General features: G+C 52.7%; 1 protein-coding gene across 1 annotated transcript in view; it reads right to left on the bottom strand.

Moving 5' to 3' along the window:
• EIF3J (eukaryotic translation initiation factor 3 subunit J) overlaps positions 1-23529 on the bottom strand; it is a 224217-nt gene that overhangs the window by 50417 nt on the left and 150271 nt on the right. The window contains exon 7 of the mRNA XM_086957911.1: positions 628-701. Coding sequence (XP_086814037.1) covers positions 628-701 — 74 coding nt within the window. The remainder of the gene's footprint in view (positions 1-627; positions 702-23529) is intronic.

The raw sequence follows: 23529 nt of genomic DNA, 5'->3' as shown, positions 1-23529 counted from the left end.
TCTCGGGAACGCCCCCGAATCTGGTCCGAGATTGACGGACAGAGCCCTCTCCCAATGGTTAGCCTCCATTTATGGAGCTAGCCAATGGGAGGAGGGGGCGGATACCCGACCCCACACAGAAATCATAACGTTTTTTGGCGCATGCGCACTACGTGCGCATCGCCAGTCAAAACCTAAAACAAGTTCGAGGTACATTTTCTTTGTCATGAAAATGTTATTTTATATGTTTAAGTATTTCAAAAGAAAAAATTCAATGCAATAAAGGCATATTTGAGCCTTGTATTAAGGTTTAAGCTGCATAATTTATATATGCGTGTATATTTGAAATCTATATATCTATATCTATATATATACACACACACACACACACACACATACATAAATAAAGGTAAATAAAGGTATATGCATATATTTTTTGTTAATGCCCCAGGGTGCCTGCACGTGAGCGGGACTATTCAGAGCTAATGACTACTGAGGAGTATCCCCTGGAAGAGAACATGCATTTAAAATGAAGTTGAGGGTTGGGGTAGAGTCACTGTTAGAGGGAGTGAGGTTTGCCCTCCAAACTACTCTCTGCCAGGAGGTACTTATCCATTTCTTCTGAGGGGTTACCACCAATCTACTTACCTTTTCTTGTTTCTGCTTTTCACTATATAGCACAGACAATGAATTAGAAATCTTCTTCAAGTCCTCCACTTCCACTACAAATAAAAAAAGAAAAAGTGAGGTGAATGTAGGAAATAAATGAATTTCTCTTAACCACCAACACTCGCATTATAAAGTTATGAAATATCTGTAGTGATGTATCCCTACATCTGGAGGAAACCCATATGCAGAGTTGCCGCTAAAACCTAACTTCTAGGTATAAGGAAGCAAAGGGTTTTAATTAGTTACGGTCTCTGTACTACTGGGGTTTTGTCTTCAGACCACCAGGATATCTGCACATTTATCTACTACAATCACAGTAATGAGTTATAAGGGTAAAAAAACATTGTTCAAATTTTATTTTGCTATCGTGGTAATTTTAATTGAATGATTGAGACAACAGAATACCTCAATCTATGTACATGATAACAGAACAAATCTTTGAAAAACCGTTTCAGTGAAAAAGCATCTCAGTGATACAGGACTTTTTTTTTAAAGGGCGGCAATCGGAAGCAGATAAAACACTGTTCTAAAAACAAAGTAGAAAATGGTGCATAGCGATCAAACTTTACATACAACATTTGACAATGCAGTTTTAGAGAACCCAAGAGGACCAGTTAACCTGTATACAGTAAGGTAGTGCATTTTGAGAGGAAGACCAAAGTAAGGATCCATGGATTATGTGGTTTGTTAATGAATTCAAAGATGACCTATATGTTAGAGAACTAAGATTACATTAAAATAACAGTTCCTTCAGTATGTATTCTTCTTAATATTCAGAAACAAACAAGCACACACATTTAGACTACAGTGATTGTTTGACAAAGGCATGGAAAGAAAGGTATGAATCTTAACTGACATACTGCAAACAGGTCTGACCCACTAATGGGTCTGTTACAGAGCTAAAGGTACAGTAAAGTATCACAAATGTGTGGACAACTCACCACATCGCTGCTGTGTAGTTCTTGGAGACTGCAACATTTTACAATGGTAGCACTGAACTTCAATAGAAGCATCTTAGGAGCCTTCTGAAGGGGCCTGACACATTTTTAATTAAAAAGGTTAATGTTGTGTGTTACTGATCGTTATTTAGTGTATTGAGGATGCTAAATCAGTTAGGCAAGCTCCTGATTCACATATATGTGAATCCCTGCTCCCGTTCCCGGCAAAAGTGACAGAAAAGATGGTCAACAAACAGCTAACCCGCTACATCGAAGACAACAACATCCTGGACCCTTCCCAATCTGGATTCCGCAGCAACCACATCACAGAGACCGCCCTCATCGCCGCCACTGACGACATCAGGATCCTGATGGACAAAGGAGAAACAGCCGCCCTCCTCCTCCTGGACCTATCAGCAGCCTTTGACACAGTCTGCCACCGAACCCTATCAGCACGCCTCCATGACGCCGGAATTCAAGAGAAGGCCCTGGCCTGGACCACATCCGTCCTCTCCGGCAGAACCCAGAGCGTCCGCCTCCCACCCTTACACTCAAAAACCACGAGATCTGCGGCGTCCCACAGGGATCCTCCCTCAGCCCGACGCTGGTCAATATCTACATGGCACCGCTCGCCCACGTCGCACGACAACATAACCTCAACATCATCTCTTACGCCGACGACACCCAGCTGATCATATCCCTCACCGAAGACCCCCACACCGCCAAAGCCAACCTCCACAAAGGAATGAAGGCCGTTGCCGACTGGATGAAGGACAGCAGACTGAAGCTGAATTCAGACAAGACGGAGATCCTCCTCCCCAGACCCACCTCATCAGCCTGGGACGACTCCTGGTGGCCCACATCGCTAGGTACAGTCCCGGAACCCACAGACCATGCACGCAACCTGGGGGTGATCCTCGACTCCACCCTCTCCATAACCAGGCAAGTCAACGCAGTCTCCGCGTCCTGCTTCAACACCCTTCGAATGCTCCGCAGGATCTTCAAATTGTTCCCCCCCCCACAAGAAAAACTGTCACCCAGGCCCTCATCACCAGCAGACTACTACAGGAACGCCCTCAGGAACAACCAAGCTCCTGAGACGACTACAACGAATCCAGAATGCCTCAGCACGACTGATCCTCGACGTCCCCCGACGCAGCCACATCACACCCCACCTAAGAGGCCTGCACTGGCTCCCCGTCAACAAGAGGATCACCTTCAAACTCCTCATCCATGTACACAAAGCACTACACAACACCGGACCCACATACCTCAACAACCGACTCAGCTTCTACACCCCCACCCGAAGCCTCCGCTCAGCCAACCTCGCCCTCATTCCTCGTATCCAGAAAACCACCACCGGCGGCAGATCCTTCTCCTACCTCGCCGCCAAGACCTGGAACGCTCTCCCTACAAGCCTACGACAGACTCAGGACCTGCTGGCCTTCAGGAAACTTCTCAAGACCTGGCTTTTCGATCAGTAGCAGGCCCCCCTCCTCCCGCGCCTTGAGACCCTAACGGGTATGCAGCGCGCTTTAGAAATGCAATGATTGATATAGAAAGGGACATTCAACTCTCAAAAACACTGGTAAAACAGGGATGTCTGCAACTACACCGGTGATAAACAGTAATAGTATCCAAATCTACTATAAATGGAAATCTGAAGGCCAGAGTAAGCCAAATATACAACAAAGTGCCACTGTACCTTCTTGGACCTTGTGCAAAAACACTGATTCTTTGATACTACAGGGAATCAAGAGCCAGACCATCAAGTCGAGTTCAGGGAAAGCAGGCTGTGAAGAAAGATCTTGCGTGACAATGTGAACTGAAAGGCAAACCTTCCTTGGCACAGTTCGCGTTGCTTTTGAGGCAGGAGAAGATTACCTAAACACCACAATTGGAGTGGGAGGTACAGGGCACTAAGCCCCATCATCATTCTGTATTGCTTCAATTTTGTGACTGTACTGAGGAGAGATACCAGAAAATAAAAAGTTTAGATAGGTTTCTGGAAAGGCCATTACTTTGGAGTTAAATCTATGGATACTTGGATATGAAGTCTGCACCTTTTGCTTATCGGGCAAATATTTCAAAATGTTTACTCTCTCAACAGAGAATGCTTAAACCAGCACTTTGCCTTGCAGTGTACGCTCCCACTCTTCAAAAGGTACTTGTTCAATCAGTTTTCCTTTGACAATTGTAAATCTGGATGAGGTCTTCCTGTATTATAAAGACTGAGGCTAATGTCCGTGCCAAATTCTGAGACACCATGGATGGGGCCCTTGACTGCATCCCATCCATTTGTTCAGATTGTGCAACTGTCTATCTGGATCAAGACTGTGCTTGGTGTTGTGAATAGCAGAAATGACAAATACTGCTCTTACCTTTAGTTTATTTCTATGGAATAATTAGTCCCTGGTTAGCAATTTTCCATGTAGATGAGAAAAGGCCCGCTCAACATTCTCACAATAAAATGACTGTAGAGTTAGAGTAACTTGACAAGAAACTTTCATCTGTTTTCTGGCATTGCAGAGTCTTGATACCCTCATTCAGAGTTTATGTAAAGTCTAACATTTGGGATGGTGAAAACATCATGGATCACAAACAAAGGGTAGATATTTCCACCTCTTTACTGAAAAATCTTAGGCCAAATACATTTTAGTAAAAAGACAGCCAGCCAGCCCTCTAAAGAATAACAGTTTCCAAGTACTGGATCATTTGTACTGGTGTGGTTATTTTCATAGGTTTTCTGGATGAAGTAATAATTTAGATGCTTCTGGAATTCATGATTTACCTTCTGGCAAAACTGAGGTGTAATTAATAGATTATAAAGGTATGGGTAGACTAAACATTCCGGCATCTTCGGTTGCCATACATCTGAAAAATGCATGTGAGGCCAGCATAAAGCTGAAGACCTTTGTACTGTTTAGTGTTGGCTGCAGATCTTGAAATGAAGAAATAGCATGTCCTTTTTTTCAGGATTCATATAAATGTTTGTAGTAGCAGCACCCTAAATTGTTTTGATTTAATGTGGATTGGAAATCCTGATTTGGTCATTTGAGTCGGGTAAAGGCCAAAGTATTTTGTTTATCTGGCATTACCTGACACAACTGGTACAGTAGACAAGGCTTCAACACCCAGAGTGGAACAATGGCTTGGTAACTTGTAAATCCAAGCTTGTACTCTTTCCTTTTGGTCTTGTGTTGAATATGAAGAATTCAATAGGCTACCTGGTGCTGATTTGGTAAATTGTTTCAATTTCTGGAGCTCCCTACCACACTGCCAAGGGTTTTGTTTTTCTGCCCTAATCAATTGTTTGTCTTCATTTACTAAGTTCTTGTTGAAAAAGTATTCTTTCTTCCACTTTTTTCCCCACACAGAACAGTCCAGCCCGAACTGCAAAGCCATGTCTTCCCTGGACCGGAAACAAGCTTCAGAGGACCGGTTTCTGGCATTCCAGCCTTCTTCAGCCCGGCTTGCTTGAATCCAGTGGCAAAGTGAGCAAGGGACTCACGTCTGAGCATACCCTGCCACACTTATGGCGGCCAAAAGCTGTACAAAAGGGGGTGGTGATGGACGGAGCACCTGAATCAAACACTCACACCCAGTCAAAAGATCTGGGTTTAATCCATCACCGTTCTTTAGCTCACTCTGCCACCCCAGTTCAGACATGGCTATATGGAAATCAGTCTGACCAAGTGCCTCATGCGAACAGTCCAGCCGAACTGCCAAGCCATGTCTTCAATGGACCGGAAACAAGCTTCCGAGGACCGGTTTCTGGCATTCCAGCCGTCTTCAGCCCGGCTTGCTTGAATCCAGTGGCAGAGTGAGCAAGGGACTCAGGGCTGGACTGTTCCCATGAGGCACAGGGTCAGACTGATTTGCATATAGCCATGTCTGAACTGGGGTGGCAGAGTGGGCTAAAGAACGGTGATGGATCAAACCCAGATCTTTTGACTGGGTGTGAGTGTTTGGTTCAGATGCTCCGTCCATCACCACCCCCTTTTGTACCGGTATGGATGAGTAGGCATCGCAGGTGGGTGTTGTAAAATCTGATATGTGCGAGAGATAAGGCCCTTCGACTCAAAGGAACGGACAAACTGCTCAAAGGGGGTGATGGACGGGTAGCTGCCTGTTGAATCTCCACCGAGGTGACCTAGTTGCGCATACTGTAGTTCAGATCCCAGTGGGAGGCCAAGTTCTTCCCTGCAGTGCACAAATGTTTTAAGCACTCCCTCCTCGTAGCGGTCGCAAATGGGTACAGGGGAGACCACATCCTCCCTGTACCAATCTATCAGAAGCCTGGGAGCAGTAGGCCGGGGGAAATAGCGGGTTGCCCGCAATGGGAGTGTGGGGAGAGGGAAAGGTTGTAAGGTCCCTGCGCACCGCCACCTTGTCCCAGATGTCCAATACCATTTTAGTGGGTATCTCCATATAGGCGCTTCTAGAGCGCACTGTACGGTGGAGCCACGTAAGGTCCCTGATGGTGCGCCCAGTGACCATCCTGTCCATATGGAACCAGACGTTTTCACTTTCAGTGGTTGTCCACTCCAACGCAAAGCAGAGATGGGAGGCCGAGTAATAGTCTAAAAGGTTGGGACAGGCTAAACCTCCTCTATTGCGCAGCAGCATAAGCATCTTCTGGGAAAATCTCAGTCTACGCCCACGCCATATGAACGCGGGAAGGTCAAGCTGAAGGCCCTGTATCTGATGATGCGGAATCGGGGTGGGTAGGCATTGAAATAAGTACAATATTTTAGGGACTCGCCCGCAGCCTCGCTGAGCCTGCCTCGCCGACCCCGCCCCCCGCCGTATTTGCGTGTACTGTTTGTTTTTATTTTGTTTCCTTTGTTTCCCTGCATCTTGTTAATATTATTATTGTTTTCCCATTTGCTGTAATAGATTTTTTGTGATTGCCTGTGCTGTTGTCCTGTCTCTCTGCCCCCTGTGCCTGCCCGCCCTGCTCCCCGCCGCCGTGCTAGCGGCCACGCCCCCTTTTCCTTCTGTGCCCTCCCCGCTCCCGCCTCCCAGCTGCTCCTCCCTCCCTCCCACTTGGCCATAAATGGCGACCGCGCGGCGTAGGTCAGTGTGACCTGTTCTCAGGACACCCCCGCGCCGCACGGCCACCAGCTGTGTGTGCGACTCGCCCCGCTGCTGCCCGCAGCCTCGCCGACCCCGCCGCCCTGCCGTATTTGCGTGTACTGTTTGTTTTTATTTTGTTTCCTTTTTGTTTCCCTGCATCTTGTTATTATTATTGTTTTCCCATTTGCTGTAAAAGATTTTTTGTGATTGCCTGTGCTGTTGTCCTGTCTCTCTGCCCCCTGTGCCAGCCCGCCCCACTCCCCGCCGCCGTGCTAGCAGCCACACCCCCTTTTCCTTCGGTGCCCTCCCCGCTCCCGCCTCCCAGCTGCTCCTCCCTCCCTCCCACTTCGCCATAAATGGCGACCGTGCGGACGCGCAGCGGGCGTGCCGAGGGCGTGCCAAAGGTAAGCCCGTCTGCGCCCGTCCGCGCCTGGACCGCGCCAGGACCCCTGGCCCCCACCGACGCAAGACGACCCGACAGACCTACGACACCGCCGCCCTCAACGCACTCAATGCCGGCCGGAACCCCGCCTGCTGCCGGGCCGCCCCGAAACGCTTCCACGGACCCTTCACCTGCACAACCTGCAAGTTCACCTGCCTCCGAACATGCACCGCGCCCGCCAAGCCAAACCCCAGCAGCGACCTCAAGTGCATCCTGCTCAACACCCGCTCCGTCCACAGACACGCCGTCGAACTCTGGAACCTGCTCGACACAACATCACCAGACGTCGCGTTCCTCAACGAAACATGGATGAACGCCTCCTCAGCCCCCGCCATCGCCATCCCGGATGGATACAAGATCATCAGGAGGGACCGCGTCAACCAGACTGGGGGAGGCATCGCCATCGTCCACAAGAACACCATCCGCATCACGACCGACGCCGACGACACCTACACCGCCGCCGAACACCTCCACTTTCAGATTCACACAGACCCAAAGACGATCCTCAGAGGCACCCTCATCTACAGACCCCCTGGACCACGCACACAATTCAGCGAAGACATCACAGACTTCATCAGCCCACACGCCCTCTCCTCCGCCGACTACATCCTCCTAGGGGACCTCAACTTCCACCTGGAGAACAACAAGGACCGCAACACCGTCACCCTGCTGGACAATCTCGCCAACCTCGGACTCAAGCAACTGGTCAACACCCCCACCCACTACGTCGGCCACACACTTGACCCAGTCTTCTCATCCAGCAAGCACATCGCCTTCAGCCACTCCACCGGACTTCACTGGACCGACCACAGCTGCGTCCACTTCAGCTTCAGAAAAACCACTACCCACCACCACCCGCAACAGGTTCCTCACAGGAGCTGGAGCAAGATCACCGCCAACCAGCTCACCACCTCCCTCAAGCCAGAGCCCACCTGCCAGAACACCGGACCCCAAAGAAGCAGCCCGCAACTTCACGTGGTGGCTTACCGCCTGTGCCGATGACCTTGCACCACTGAAGAACCCTCCCAGCAAACCCAGAAGCAAGAAGGCCCCCTGGTTCACCGACGAACTCAAGGACTCCAAGAAGACCTGTCGTACCCTTCGAGAAAGCCTGACTCCTCGACCGGACCACTGACAACATGACCGCCCTCAAACACGCGACCCGCAAGCACCACCAGCTCATCCGCACCACCAAGAAGAAATCACTGAAGGATCGACTGGACAACAACGCCCACGACAGCAAGGAACTCTTCAGCATCGTCAAGGAGTTCTCCAACCCCAGCACCGGCAACAACTACATCACCCCTTCACAAGATCTCTGCGACTCCCTCGCCTCGTTCTTCCACCGCAAGATTGCCGACATCCACAACAGCTTTGGTGCACCATCCTCGCAACCAACCGTCGAACCAACGCACCCCACCGCCACCCTCCGCACCTGGACCGCAGTGACCACCGAAGACACAGCCCGCACGATGAACACCATCCACTCCGGATCTCCGACTGACCCCTGCCCCCACCACGTCTTCAACAAGGCGGACTCCACCATCGCACCCCAACTCCGAGACGTCATCAACACCTCCCTCGACACCGCCTCCCTCGACACCGCCACCTTCCCGGAGAGTTGGAAGCATGCCGAGCTCAGCGCCCTACTGAAGAAACCTACAGCAGACCCCACAGACCTCAAAAACTTCCGCCCCATCTCGCTCCTCCCTTTTCCTGCCAAAGTCATCCAGAAGATCGCCAACAGACAGCTTGCCGCCTTCCTCGAGACGAATGGATCCCTCGACCCCTCGCAGTCCGGCTTCAGAGCCAACCACAGCACCAAGACCGCCCTCATCGCAGCCACGGACGACATCCGAGCCCTTCTCGACAACGGGGAAACAGCGGCACTCATCCTCCTGGAACTCTCCGCCGCGTTCGACACTGTCTGCCACCGAACCCTAGTCCAACGCCTCAGCAACACCGGCATCCAAGAGAAGGCATTGAAGTGGATCATCTCGTTCCTTGCTGGAAGAACACAGAGAGTCCGCCTCCCCCCGTTTCGTTCTGAGGCCACCGAAGTCGTCTGCGGCGTCCCGCAAGGATCATCACTCAGCCCCACCCTCTTCAACATCTACATGAGACCTCTCGCAGCCATCGCACGCCAACACAACATCATCTCCTACGCCAACGACACCCAGCTGATCCTCTCCCTCACCAGAGACCCCGACACCGCCAGAACCAGCCTCCACGAAGGGATGAAAGACGTCGCTGAGTGGATGAAGAACAGCCGCTTGAAACTGAACTCAGACAAGACGGAAGTCCTCATCCTTGGACCATCACCCTCCGCCTGGGATGACTCCTGGTGGCCCCCAGCCCTGGGCACCGCCCCCAAGCCGACAGACCACGCACGCAACCTGGGCTTCATCCTGGACTCCTCCCTCTCGATGACCAGACAAGTCAACGCCGTCTCCTCTTCATGCTAGCACACCCTCCGCATGCTCCGCAAGATCTTCCGATGGATCCCGATCGAAACCAGGAAGACAGTCACCCAGGCCCTAGTCACCAGCCGGCTGAACTACGGAAACACCCTCTACGCCGGAACCACAGCCAAGCTACAGAAAAGACTACAACGCATCCAGAACGCCTCCGCCCGACTCATCCTGGACATCCCTCGACGCAGCCACATCTCCGGCCACCTGAGGAACCTGCACTGGCTCCCAGTCAACAAGAGGATCACGTTCAGGCTCCTCACCCATGCACACAAGTCTCTCCACAACCTGGGCCCCAAGTACCTCAACAACCGCCTGACCTTCCACACGCCCACCCGCCAGCTACGGTCCGCTAGCCTCGCCCTCGCCGCCGTACCACGAATCCGAAGAGCCACCGCCGGAGGCAGATCCTTCTCCTACCTGGCGGCCAAGACATGGAACTCCCTCCCCATCCACCTTCGGCTGACCCAGGACCACCTCGACTTCAGGAGACAACTCAAGACCTGGCTGTTCGAGCAGTAGCGGCCCCCTTCCCCCAAGCGCCTTGAGACCCTTCCGGGTGAGAAGCGCACTATACAAGTGCTATGATTGATTGATTAGGGACGACCGACATTTTGATAGCGTTAAGTCTGCCCAGCCATGACGCACAAGTTACTACTTGTGTAACGATATATCTGTAAGAGACATTAGTTAGTGATAGATTCCTTACCTTAGAATATCCCCAGGCGTCAGACTGGATCCGGAAATTTTTGCGTAGCAATACCCCTGCACATCGGTAGGCGGCGTCCGCGGCTCCGCGTCCGTGCCGTTAGCGCCGGAATGACATCGGAGTACTTAGTCACCGCCCATGCGCGCTGACGTCAGTTCTGATACACAGCTTTTCCGCGGCAGATACGCAGAGCCATGATAGAACCAACACTGGTGCCATGAAACTAGGGCCCTGAAAGGGGAGGACCTTAACCCTAGATATCGGTTCGCATAACGGGGAGGATGGGTGGGTCGGTAAGGAATCTATCACCAACTAATGTCTCTTACAGATATATCGTTACACAAGTAGTAACTTGTGCATCTGAAAGACACGTTCGTGATAGATTCCTTACCTTAGAATAGATACCCCAGCAATACCAACCCCGGTGGTGGGTCTGCGAACCAATAATCACACCAGAAAGTCATGGAGGACGGAACGGCCAAAGAAGCCTTCCCTCCAGACTTGGCTGTCCAGGCAGTAGTGTCGTGCAAACGTGTGCAGCGAGGCCCACGTAGCTGCCTGGCAAATGTTCTGCAAGGGCACTCCTCGGCCCAGAGCAGTTGTAGTTGCCGTGGCCAGAGTAGAATGAGCACGCAATCCAGCAGGGGGCTCCTTTTTGGCCATGGAGTAATATGCCTGGATACACAAGGTGATCCACCGCGAGATGGTCCACTTGTGCACCGCCTTTCCCTTTCTAACGCCCACGTAACCAACGATGAGTTGGTCATCCACCCGGAACTGGCGTGTGCAATCTAGATAATGAGAGCGCACGTTTTGGGTCCAGACGGTGGAGCCTTTCTTCCTCTTCCGAGGGATGCGGAGGCGGAAAGAAGGTGGGCAAAGTAATGGACTGCCCGATGTGGAAGGCCGTGACAACCTTGGGCAAGAAGGAAGGTCTTGTTTGCAACACAACCTTGTCCGGATGAACAGAGAGAAAAGGAGGTGTAGAAGAAAGAGCCTGGAGCTCACTCACTCTCCTGGCAGAGGTGATGGCAACCAGGAAAGCAGTCTTCAGAGTATGAAGACGGAGAGGACGGTTATGGAGCGGCTCAAAGGGAGCACACATGAGGTAAGTAAGCACAAGATTAAAGTTCCACTGGGGCATCACAAAGGGAACAGGAGGGAACATGTGTGTGATGCCCTTCAAAAACCTATTTACAAAGGGGGACTTGAACAAGGAAGGCCGATCAGGTAGCCGTAAGAAGGCGGAAAGGGCAGAAAGGTAGCCCTTGAGAGTGCCCAGAGCAGAGCCCTGCTGGGCAAGAGAAAGAAGAAAGAGGAGAACCTCAGAAAGGGGTGCAGAGAGTGGGTCCACAGCCTTTGCTGTGCACCATGCCACAAATCTGTTCCACCTGCAGGCGTGTACCGACTTTGTGGAGGGACGCCTGGCTGCCAGAACGATATCACAGACTTCAGGAGGCAAGTCAAATGGCCCTAACTGCCGCCGCTCAATCTCCAAGCTTGTAGGTGGAGACTGGACAGGTTCGGTGCAGAACCGTCCCCTGCTGCTGCAAGAGAAGGTCCTTCCGAAGAGGCAGACGAATCGGGGGATCGACTGACATGCTGAGTAGCTCGGGATACCAGTATCTTCGTGCCCAGTCCGGAGCCACAAGGATAACCTGGGCCCGGTTGCGCCTGATCTTCAGCACTCTGGGCAGAAGTGGTATAGGCGGAAAGGCGTACAAATGCCAACGCGCAGAACTGATGACATTGCGCGTTCTCTTCTGTGGCGAATAGATCTAACCAAGGCTCTCCCCATTGCTGAAAGAGGCCTTGCGCCACGTCAGAGTTCAGACGCCATTTGTGATCCATCATGCACCGACGGCTGAGTTCGTCCGCCCTGGCATTCAGAGAGCCTGCTTGGTGTTGAACCACCAGGGTCATGCCCTGATGTTCCAGCCACTGCCAGAGGCGCAGAGCCTCCTGGCATAGGGTCCACGACCCCACCCCGCCCTGTTTGTTGCAGTACCACATGGCGGTGGTGTTGTCCGTGAACACCTGCACTACACTCCCCCGAACAGAGGGGAGGAATGCCTTCAGTGCTAGACAAATCGCACGCAGCTCCAAAAGGTTGATATGGAGCCGGGACTCCGCCGGAGACCAGAGGCCTCTGATCTCCGCCTCTCCCATGTGGCCTCCCCAGCCCTGGAGGGACGCGTCCGTCACAACCACGTACTCCGGGTGGGGTAGGGAGAGGGATCTGCCACTGACCCAACCGCGGTCCGTGAGCCACCACTGCAGTTGTCTCGCAGTGCCCTCCGAGATCAAGACATGATCGGACAAGTTGCCCTGATGCTGGGCCCACTGACACTTCAGGTCCCACTGCAGAGCCCGCATCCGCCACCGGGCGTGATGCACCAGAAGGATGCAGGAGGCCATCAGCCCCAGAAACCGCAGCGTCAACCTGACTGAGACTCGGGATAAAGGCTGGAAGATTGGAATCCGAGCCTGTATATGCTGAACCCGCTGTTCGGGTGGGTAAACCCGAAACTGCGCCGAGTCGAGAACCGCTCCAATGAAGAGGAGCTTCACAGAGGGACACAGGTGCGACTTCGGCACGTTGATGGAGAACCCCAGCAGGTGCAGGAAGTCGGCCGTAGTCTGGAGGTGGCTGACGACTGTCTGGGGCGAGCCCGCCTTTAACAGCCAGTCGTCGAGGTTGGGGAAGACGGACACCCCTAACCTGCGCAGATGAGCTGCGACCACCGCCATCACCTTCGTGAACACCCGTGGGGCGCTGGTAAGGCCGAAGGGGAGCACGGTAAACTGAAAGTGCTCGTGGCCTACCGGGAACCGCAGGTAACGCCGGTGGGCCGGCAGGACGGGGATGTGAAAATAAGCGTCCTGCAAGTCCAACGCTACCAGCCAGTCTCCAGGGTCTAGGGCAGCTAAGACCTGAGCCAAAGTCAGCATCTTGAACTTCTCCTTCTGGAGGAAGCCATTGACGTTCCGCAGGTCCAAGATAGGGCGTAGGCCCCCTTTGCCCTTCTTGGGTACCAGAAAGTAGTGGGAGTAACACGCACACCCTACTTTCGGCCCAGGAACGTGCTCGATGGCCCCCTTGGCCAAGAGGGCCGTGACTTCCTCTTGCAGAAGTTGCAAGTGATTCACCGACATGCGGTGGAATTGCGGTGGCATGGCTGGAGGGGTCGCCTTGAAGGGGAGGGAGTAGCCCCTTCGGACGATTTGCAGCACCCACCTGTCAGACGTGACAGTGCGCCAGTGGTAGAGGTGATGGCGAACCCTACCTCCCACCAGCGTCACATGGGCCTGAAAACTCTGAAGGTTTTTTTGAGGCGGGTGCTGCGGAGGGAGGTGTGGACTGGCCTCGCCGTTGTCCCCGACCGCCGCCACGGCGGTTTCCACGGCCACCACCGCGCTGTTGAACATTCTGCGGCATGTGGCTGGCAGCACGTGTGGGGGTGCCCCTTCCTTGGCCACGAAAGGAGCGAAAGGCACCCGATTGCTGGTGTGTGGCAGAGAGGCCCAAGGACTTAGCTGTAGCCCTGGAGTCCTTAAAACGCTCAAGCGCATGGTCTGCCTTGTCGCCAAAGAGGAGACTGCCATCAAACGGCATGTCCAGAAGTGTGGCCTTTACATCGGCCGAAAAGTTGGCGGACCTCAACCAGGCGTGGCGTCGAACCGCCACCGTTGTTGCCATCGCCCTGCCCAGTGAGTCCGTGGTATCCAGCCCACACCGGATGGAATTTCGCGCTGCATCTCGGCCCTCCACAAGGGTTTGGGCGAGTTTAGCCCGGACCTCCTCCGGACATTGTGGCAGCACGTCCGCGACCGCGTCCCACAGGGTGTGGGTGTAGCGGCCCAAGAGACAGGCGGTATTGACAGACCGCAGCCCTAAGCTTAGGGACGAGAACACCTTCTTCCCGAACTGCTCATATCTCTTGGATTCCCGATTGGGCGGAGCAGACGGGAATGCGATCTGGGAAGTGGAGGCCTGGATAACCAGACTCTCGGGGGTGGGATGGGTGGACAAAAAGCAAGGGTCACCCAGGGCCGGGCGGTAGCATCTGGCCACGTTCCTATGCACAGGCGGACCTGTGGCGGGTTTGGACCAAGTGCCCACAAGAACGTCACACAAGGCCTCATTGAACGGCCGCAGAGGCTCGCTGGAGCTTGTCTGCGGTTTGAGGAACTCAATGAGGAGGTTAGTCCTCACGGCCGCGATCGGGAGCCCAAGGTTTAACACCTTGGCTGCTAAGGGTTTTCCCGCTGGGTGCTGGAACTCATTTTTTCCCATTGTTCATGACAAGGTCAGCTCGTCATAAGCGCAGCGCAGGTAACACCCATGACGAGCGGACCTTGTCATTAGCATGGAAGGGGTTAAGGCCTTGGCCGCCCTAGTCAACACTACACTATAAGTAGACCCCTCCTCCGAAGCCACAGTCGGAGGGGAGACAAATCCAGTGTCTGGCGAACTGTCAATACCACTGGCCTCCCCAAGCTCATATGTCCAGTCCTGTTGTGGCTGGTACTCCAGTGCTAGAGGGTCCTCAGACCCCTCCCAATCTCCCTCGTCACCGGTTTCCTGTAAAGCAGGAATAACAGACGGGGCCTCCTCATGGAAATAGAGTCGGACCGAAGGGAACATTGGGGACGGCGTCCACAGTGGGCACCGGGGGCGACACCCGTGGGACCGGTGAGTTAGTGAGGTCGACCGGCGACGACCCGGAAGCGGATCCGGTGAGGTCCGGCGGCGTCGGGGCCGAAACGCCCGGCGGCGTCGGGGCCGAAGCGCCCGACCCGCTAGGGACTCCAGCCGGGACCGTTGGGCCCGGAGGAGCCACGGAACCAGACTGAGGAGGGAGGGACCTCATGGCCATGAGGTACCGATCGATCTCCGGCGTCGCGCCGTGCCATGGACCCGAAGTTGTGGGGTAGGCGGCGACGCTTGCGACTCCCTCAGAGCCGCGTGGGTGGTGTTGCCCGAACACCCGGCCGCATCGTGCGTCGGGGTGGGCCGGAGGAGCGATGAAGTCTCTCCGACCTCTCATGCCTCTTATCGGAGGACTTGGATCCTGACGACCGATATCCACTCCCGGAGCTGCGATGACTCCGACCCCGCGACCGGGACCTGGAACTGCGCGGGGCCAACTAGCGGAGCTCGATTCGCTTGCGGGACCGCTCCCGCCTAGCTTTAGATGTCAGGGCCCAGCAGTCGCAGTAGGTGCGGTCGAGGCCTAAACACTTCAGGCACCGGCGATGGGGGTCCATAACCGACATTAGTCGGTCGCACTTCGAACAGGGTTTGAACCCGGGCATCCTTACCAGCACCGATAAGAGTCGAAGACTCGAAGAAAGAAATGATCAAAAAGATCAAAAAGTTTAGTCAAAAAATGACTAGGGGTAGAGCTTCTCTGGATCTGCGCTAGCTGGCTCGGAAAAAAGAAGAAGAACTGACGTCAGCGCGCATGGGCGGCGTCTAAGTACTCGAACGACGTCATTCCGGCGCTAACAACGCCTACCGACGCGCAGGGGTATTGCTACGCAAAAATTTCCGGATCCAGTCTGACGCCTGGGGATATTCTAAGGTAAGGAATCTATCACTAATGTGTCTCTTTCAGATATCATCTTCGTAAGTCCTCCAGCACGGCCCTCCAACATTCCCGCCAGTTGATTTGAGTCCGTCTAAGGTGGGGGGTTAGTTTAAAATCTAGATATTGAATATGGTTGGCAGCCCACCGATACGGCGCGAGCCTCCCCAGGGTAGGTATCTCCTCCTTGGGAATTGTAAGATTCAAGACCCAAGATTTGCCATGGTTGATTTTGAGGCCTGATGCCCTTTCGAAGGTTTGTAGCAGGGAGTGTAAGGCCGGGAGAGAGATTTGCGGGCGTGAGTGGGAGGATAAGGTCATCCACAAAAAGCGCCACCATGTTCTGTCTACCCCCCATAGGGATGCCATGTATGTCTGCCCTTTGCCTGATCATCTCTGCTAGGGGTTCCACCACGAGGGCAAACAGTAGATGAGACAGTGGGCATTCCCGCAGAGTACCCTATGAATGAGAAAGTGCTCATTGAGTTGTCCATTAAGCCGGACCCTGGCCCTTGAGGAACGGTATGGCGCCATAATCCTAGAGATCATGTTCCGGTCTAGCCCGACTCTGCAGCACTGCTCGAAGGAAAGCCCAACCCACCCGGTCAAATGCCTTCTCCGCATCAAGCGATAGAAGGCAAGCTGGTATGTTTCAGGCGCGTGCTTTCCCTACCAAGTGTGCAATTTTACGTACATTGTCCGCCCCTTGACGATTGCGGATGAAGCCAACTTGGTCCGGCTCCACCAAACCAGGCTTGTGGGGGTCCAGACGTTTGGCAAGAATTTTGGTATAAATTTCAAGGTCAGTGTTCAGTAGCGCTATGGGACGGTAAGAGGTGCACAGTGCGGGATCCTTCCGGGGTTTGGGTATAAGTGCTATTTCCGCAATGCCCATGGAAGGAGTTGGTCAATCTGCGTCTGAGAAAGAATTATACAATCACAAGAGGAGGGCACAAGCTGTGTTTCAAACATGCGGTTGAAGGCCAGTGGCAGGCCATCCGGACCCGGTGTCCTTCCAAGAGGGAGGTCCTTTAGCACCGACGCCATCTCCTCCACAGTTAGAAGCCCCTCCAGAGCCTGGGCGTGATGTGGATGTATCTGGGTCCAAGCACACTGATTTAATGCATTCTCAATGAGCTCTGGGGACAGTGATTCTGCCTCAGAGTGCAGCATAGTAGGCCCTAAAGGCCTCGCATTTGGCCCGCTCTGAGGTGACCTGAGCAACGTCTGGGATGTGAATATTAGCTATGTGAGCCTTCGCTATCCGTGCTCTGGCGCCTTGCCAATAGCCCGCCCACCTTATCCCCCGTTCATAAAACTGCTGCTTCAGGGATCTTTCCGCTTTATTAGTGCACAAAACGCGAAGTTGTCCACGGAGATTTGAAAGCCACCGTCGAGATGCAAGCGAGGTGCGGGCCTGATCTAATTTTTCTGCTGCCTTAATGTCGGCAGAGAGGCTATCTTCCATAAGGCGGGCCTCGAGAGCGAGGTGATGTGACCTCGAATCGTGGCCTTGAAAACATCCCACACCACGGGGAAGGGGGTCTCAGGGGTGTCGTTTCTCACGAAGTAAGTCAATGGCAACCCGTATGCTTTCCACATCTGCCGGGTCCCGCAGGATACTTGGAGGCAAGCGCCATCGCGGAGCGGGTGAGCGGCCGGGTCCTGCAGGAGAAGCTAGACGTGGGCATGATACGAGAGCGATATTGCAGACAGATACCGCCAGCACATCTTGCACCATGGCATGAGAGATAAATAGATAATCGATGCGCGAGTATGAATGATGCACTTGAGAATAGTATGAGAAATCCAGCGCCTCCGATGAATGGTATCGCCATGAATCCATCAAGCCTAGGTACGCTATTTGTGCATGAAGTGTGGAAGACATGGCCCCCGCCCCATGCAAAGATGCACCACTGCCATCCACCCCAGGGTCCCATACTAGGTTAAAGTCACCCCCCCAGGATCAGTGAGGGGTCGCCCTGCGGGACATGGTCCCTCAAGAGTGCTCAGAGGTAAGAGTCCTGAATCTGGTTTGGTGCATAGACATTGCACAGTGTGAATATACGCCTCCCAATTCCAACACTCACCTTAATAAAGCGCCCATCTGGGCAGCGGAAAGCTTTGATTTCCCCCTGCCTGATACCATTCCTGCACAGAATTGCCACCCCAGCCGTTTCAGTGGTCGGCATGGTCCAGAATATATCAATTTATACAGGTATACATTGAGTTCTTCATATCCCCTATAATTATGTTACCAACATTTATGTACCTATGGTCGGTATTTCAAAGCCTGATATAGACATAGCCAAGTGGGGACCGGTATTACATTCTGGTCAGAGTACCTTGATTTTATGAGGTATTTCATATAATCTTTTTTCCTTCCTAGTGTTATGAATATACATTTAGGTGACAAACAGAGTCCACATAATTATAACAACCTATGATATTCACCTATGGAATCTGGGTTGTAAAGATTCGGTTATAAGATTCGGTTGATAGTTGGGTGGTCCCATGTAGAGATCAGAGGAATATGAAGAATGCATGTCTGAGTGAGCAGTGTCAAAGGTCGGAATCTGTTATATGCATTTGTGGCTCAGAGTAGACTACGAGTTCAGATACCCAAGATAGGGAAAATGTGGTTATAGATTTCAATAGATAATTTGTTCAAATACTGCCTTTTTAAAATACAGGAACTTGTTATATGCATTTGTGTATCAATTAGGATTACTTTATGAGGACAATTTGTGGTTTTCATAGATAATCATTTTAGGGTTCAGCAACAGTGCACTGCTCCAGGGGGATTTGATGAAGTAGACTAAAACTGAAAATTTGCTTAAAATGTTTTTTAGAACACTTTATATGACAAGAACATGATATAATTCTAATGTTTGGTTCTATTGTTTTTTAGTTGATATAACTTGAATAAGAGACCATGTATAGTTTTGTCTGGATAAAGGTGGAGCAATATCAAGTCACAACACCGAAACGCGTCAACGCACATATTCATCATTAAATCAGAGGAGCTACCAGGGTGTTATTAGTTGACATTAACTGCACCGCAATAATTGATTCTAATCGGATTAATAATTCAAGATGGTTTCTAAATGATTCACTTTCCTTTTTTGTCTCTTATGTATATTTTACTATGACATTATGTGTAATTTCGTGAAAACTGTTTTTAATACTATGATTTTGAGATTTTTATGTATTTTTAAATGTTTGATGTTATAACTGTATAACAAATTTACAATAGACTAAACATCAGTTAAGTTATTGCTATATTTAAATTCATATATTTTCTGCTATGTTTAGTTTATTAATTTATTTATTTTATTTTGACAGTTTTATATAGCGCGAACAAGATCTTTGCAGATATCAGAGCGCTTTACAGTTCAGTAGTGTTCTGATCTCTGACACTGGAGTGAATGAAGGGTGTTTGAATTAGTATATTATCATTCCGAAAAGCTTTTTTACTTCCCAAGGGGCCTCTCCTTTGTTGATTGCTCTTCTAATGTGGCCAGGAGTTGCCATAGTTGTTTCTGGTCCTCCGTGCGGGCATCAACTGTTTTTTCCTGCCCATTTCCCCAAGTCTGCAACCTCTTTTCTAAGTTCCCGTACACACGAGTGAACCTCCATGCGCAGGGAGCCAATTTCCATCTGGAGTTCGGACATAAAGAAGGCCATGGGTTACCGGCATCGAGTCCCCCGCAGCCTGCGTTGCCACCTCTGCAGGAGCAGACAATCCCATCTTGCCACACATTGCCGCCACTAGATTGTCTCTGGGGGTCGCCGCAAAACTTCCTGGCCCCCTCTGGAGCGCGTCACCGCCATGCCCTTAGTGTCCCGTAGGTAACTGGGTAGCATGGTCTGTGTGAGTCCGCTGTGGTGTACACTAAGTCCACCTCGCAAACAGTCGCAATCCTCCCTGTCTTACAATGTACGAGATTGCCGCAGGGTGAGACCAATGCGCAGGACCCTCAACACTGACTTTAGTCCACCAAGACGCGATTCATATCTTGCCGAGATACTCCGCCTCTCAGCCCTCTCTACAAAAGCATCTGCACGCAGAGCACTCAAGGCACTGAAAGGCCCCCACACGGAGCCAGGGAGTACAGGCGTCCGTTTCTAGGGTCCCTACTATTCAAGGGAAGTCCACTTACACTGCGCACCCCTCCTATGTTAGACAGACTTTAAGCCCTTCGGTGCCAGCAACACATTTCGACACGCTGGGTGGTATCTATCACCCCTTTCCATGACCAGCGCACTGCCTCTTACACCAGTCAGATCACATGCTCAATGGGAAAGACACTGTCATCATGCGGGGGCCAACACCCCCACCTCCGCTATGGACCTCCCCGCGCAACTCCTGTCGGCCAGCGCGTTGTCTCCTTGCACCGTGCCTCTTGCTCTTCCCCCAGCCAGCCCAAGGCAGATCACAGGTTTTCCGGGTCCAAGGGTCGGCTTCCCGGTGTTTCTAGGCCGCCCCTGTCTGGTGGCACAGGGTGGCAGGGTTTTCACAGGGCCAGGCGTACCCCCTCCCCCCCCCGCTCCGTCGCCTAGCTGCCAGTATGCAGGAGTCTCCAAATGGAAGTATATCAGGGCTCTGGATTCAATACTTCCCACAGGGGGACCAATGCTCCGCACCCGCCTCACCCCCTCATTCCGTGCGTCAGGGCCTGGTTTCAAAATGGTGGTCAGACCCCCAGGGAGCTGCAGTCTCGTTGCCCGCCCCGCAGCAGCCTCAGGGGGAGTTCATGATGGCAAGTCCATCCACCGGGGAATCGCGGCAGGCCCGGGGAAACGTCTAATGCAAGGGCCAACTGCAGTCCGGTAAGGGTCCTGCAGGCCACACGCCCAGCAATTGCAGGTCAGCTTTCAGTCCTTCAGATTACCCAGAGCCAGCTCCACGCACTCACCAGTAAGGCCTAGGGAGGCTGTGCAGGCCGCTCATTCACCCTACATAAACAATCATCAGCACTTCAGACCCCCCCCCCCCCCGGGCCACGCGTTGCCACTTGTCTGCAGGGCCCCCTCCGCTGTACTCTGCCGCAAGTGAAGTATTGATCGGTCCTTACTTATGCAGGGGTCCAGCCCAGTCCTCCCACGAGTGGCAGCAGCACTTCCTCCTCAGCTAGGCGCTAGTCTGTTTGGCCACGGTCTGTCGTCTGCGCTTTGTCAGTAGGGCTCTGTGCCCCAGTTACAGTGTTTACTGCTTGCATATATTGGGGTAGACTTTCAAAGACAAGCCGCGCTGTTCCTCCGGGGCTCCACTGCACAGAGGGCTTAAGATGGCGGGTTTCCGCGCTTGGCCGCGCAGCTTACCAGTGTCTTCAGGCGGAGGGTCCGCCCCGGGTGGGGAGATCACAGGATGTTGAGCCTCGTTGCCAAGACTCGAACAGATTCATCAGCTTCGAGGTCGACCGCTGTAGCCGTAAGGCTACATCCTCTCCCCTCATCAGCTCTATGTTTCTGTTGCAAGTGTTAGGATAATTTATTTTGTATTGTTTGCTTTTGCTAGTCAAATATATTCACTGGCACACCTTGTTATGAGCAAAACTGCTGCCTCTACCTACTAAGTAAACACCAACACATTCATTACCTAGGTATTGCCTTTAACTAAAGATGCATTGAGACGTAGGGTGACAAAATGGAGAAACAATATTGCTGAAAATTCTTGAAGGTGGTGAGAAATATATTGACAGAGCCAACAACCTCTGTGCCGTGAACAATGGGTATGCTCACCTTAATTACAGGCTTTGCTTTAAAGTAGACTGCTAGCACTATCTGGCTACCAAATTATAGAAAAAAATGCAAGAATATAAATACAGCCATGCAAGATTTTTAAGATTGTGCCTCGATCCCCAACAGTAGGAAGATTTTAAAGCACATTAAGGAAGGGCAAAGTTGTCAAGTAATGTTTCACCTCAGTGAGAAGCTAAGGTCATCGCCTTCCTGACCGAGATCTGGCTAAACGAAATCTCCGCCCCAGACATCGCAATGGCCATCCACGACGGATACAAGATCTCCCGCAGAGACCGCGCCAACGGAGTCAGAGGAGTATTCGCCATGATCCACAAGAACACCATCAAGGTCTCCACTAACACAGACGACACCCTCACCACCGCCAAACACATCAAGATCCACATGGACCCCAAGACCACCCTCAGAGGCACCCTCGTCTACAGACCACCTGGCCCACGTCCCCAATTCTGATACTCCATTGCCGACTTCATCAGCACGCACGCACTGCCCTCCGCCAACCATATCCTGCTCGGCGACCTGAACTTCCACCTGGCAAACAACGACAACAGCAACTCCTCCACCCTGGTCGATAACCTCGCCACCTTCGGACTGAAACAGATAGTCACAACCCCGACCCACACCGCCGGCCACACACTCTTCTCCTCCACCCCACACATCGCCTTCGGCCACGCCTCCGAGCTCACCTGGACCGACCACCACTGCATCCACTTCACCTTCCAGAAACCCATCACTCACCACCGCACCCCACAGATCCCCCGCCGACGCGGAGGCAAAGTAACCAAGGAATTGCTGGAAGATCACCTCGCAATCAACCCACCGACCAGCCCCACCGACCCAGAGGAGGGGGCCCGCACCCGCAGACTCTGGATGGAAAGCTGCGCCAACACCGTAGCACCAGTGTGACTACCCGCCGACAGACACCAGCCAGAGAGCCAGCTGGTTCACCCCGGAGCTCCTGGACTCCAAGCGCACCTGCTGGAAACTTGAAAACATCTGACTCAGCGATAGAACACCCGACAACCACACAGCCCACAAAGACGCCAGTCGCAACCATCCCCGCCTCATCAGGACCACCAAAAGAGCCTCATTCAAAGACCGCCTCGACAACAACGCACACAACAGCAAAGAGCTCTTCAACATCGTAAAGGAACTCTCCAGTCCCAGGTCCTGCACCAACGACATGCCGCCTTCGCAAGCCCTGTGCGACACCCTCGCCGCCTTCCTCCACCACAAAATCACCAACATCCACATTAGCTTCAACCCACAGACGAAACCAACGAACCCCACTACGACGAACACACCCAACCCCACTGACCACGACCTTCTGACCACATGGACCAACGTGAGCACCGAAGACATAATCAAGACCATGAGCACCATCCACTCAGGCTCCCCTTCGGACCCTCTCCCCCACCACATCGCCAACAACCTCATCGCACCCCACCCGAGTAAACTCATCAACCTCCCCTCCGAAACCGCCACTCTGCCTGAGAGCTGGAAGCACGCCGAGATCAACACCCTACTAAAGAATCCCAAGGCGGACCCGACCGACCTAAAGAACTTCTGGCCCATCTCCCTGCTCCCGTTCCCAATCAAAGTCATCGAAAAGACCGTCAACACCCAGCTCACCCGCTACCTAGAAGACAACAGTATCCTGGACCCCTCCCAGTCTGGCTTCCGCAGCAACTACAGCACCGAGACCGCCCTCATCGCCGCCACAGACACCATCAGAATCCTCCTCAACGGCCAGACAGCAGCCCTCATCCTCTTGGACCTCTCCGCCGCCTTCGACAGTCTGCCACCACACACTGCGCACACGCCTCTTCGAAGCAGAGATCCAAGACAAAGCCCTGGATTGGACCAACTCTTTCCTCACCGACAGAAC

The sequence above is a fragment of the Lissotriton vulgaris genome, chromosome 2_1, assembly GCF_964263255.1.
Source record: "Lissotriton vulgaris chromosome 2_1, aLisVul1.2, whole genome shotgun sequence".
Classification (NCBI taxonomy): Eukaryota; Metazoa; Chordata; class Amphibia; order Caudata; family Salamandridae; genus Lissotriton; species Lissotriton vulgaris.
The sequence above is the reverse complement of the archived record's forward strand: the minus strand, read 5'-3'. Positions and strand labels throughout refer to the sequence as shown.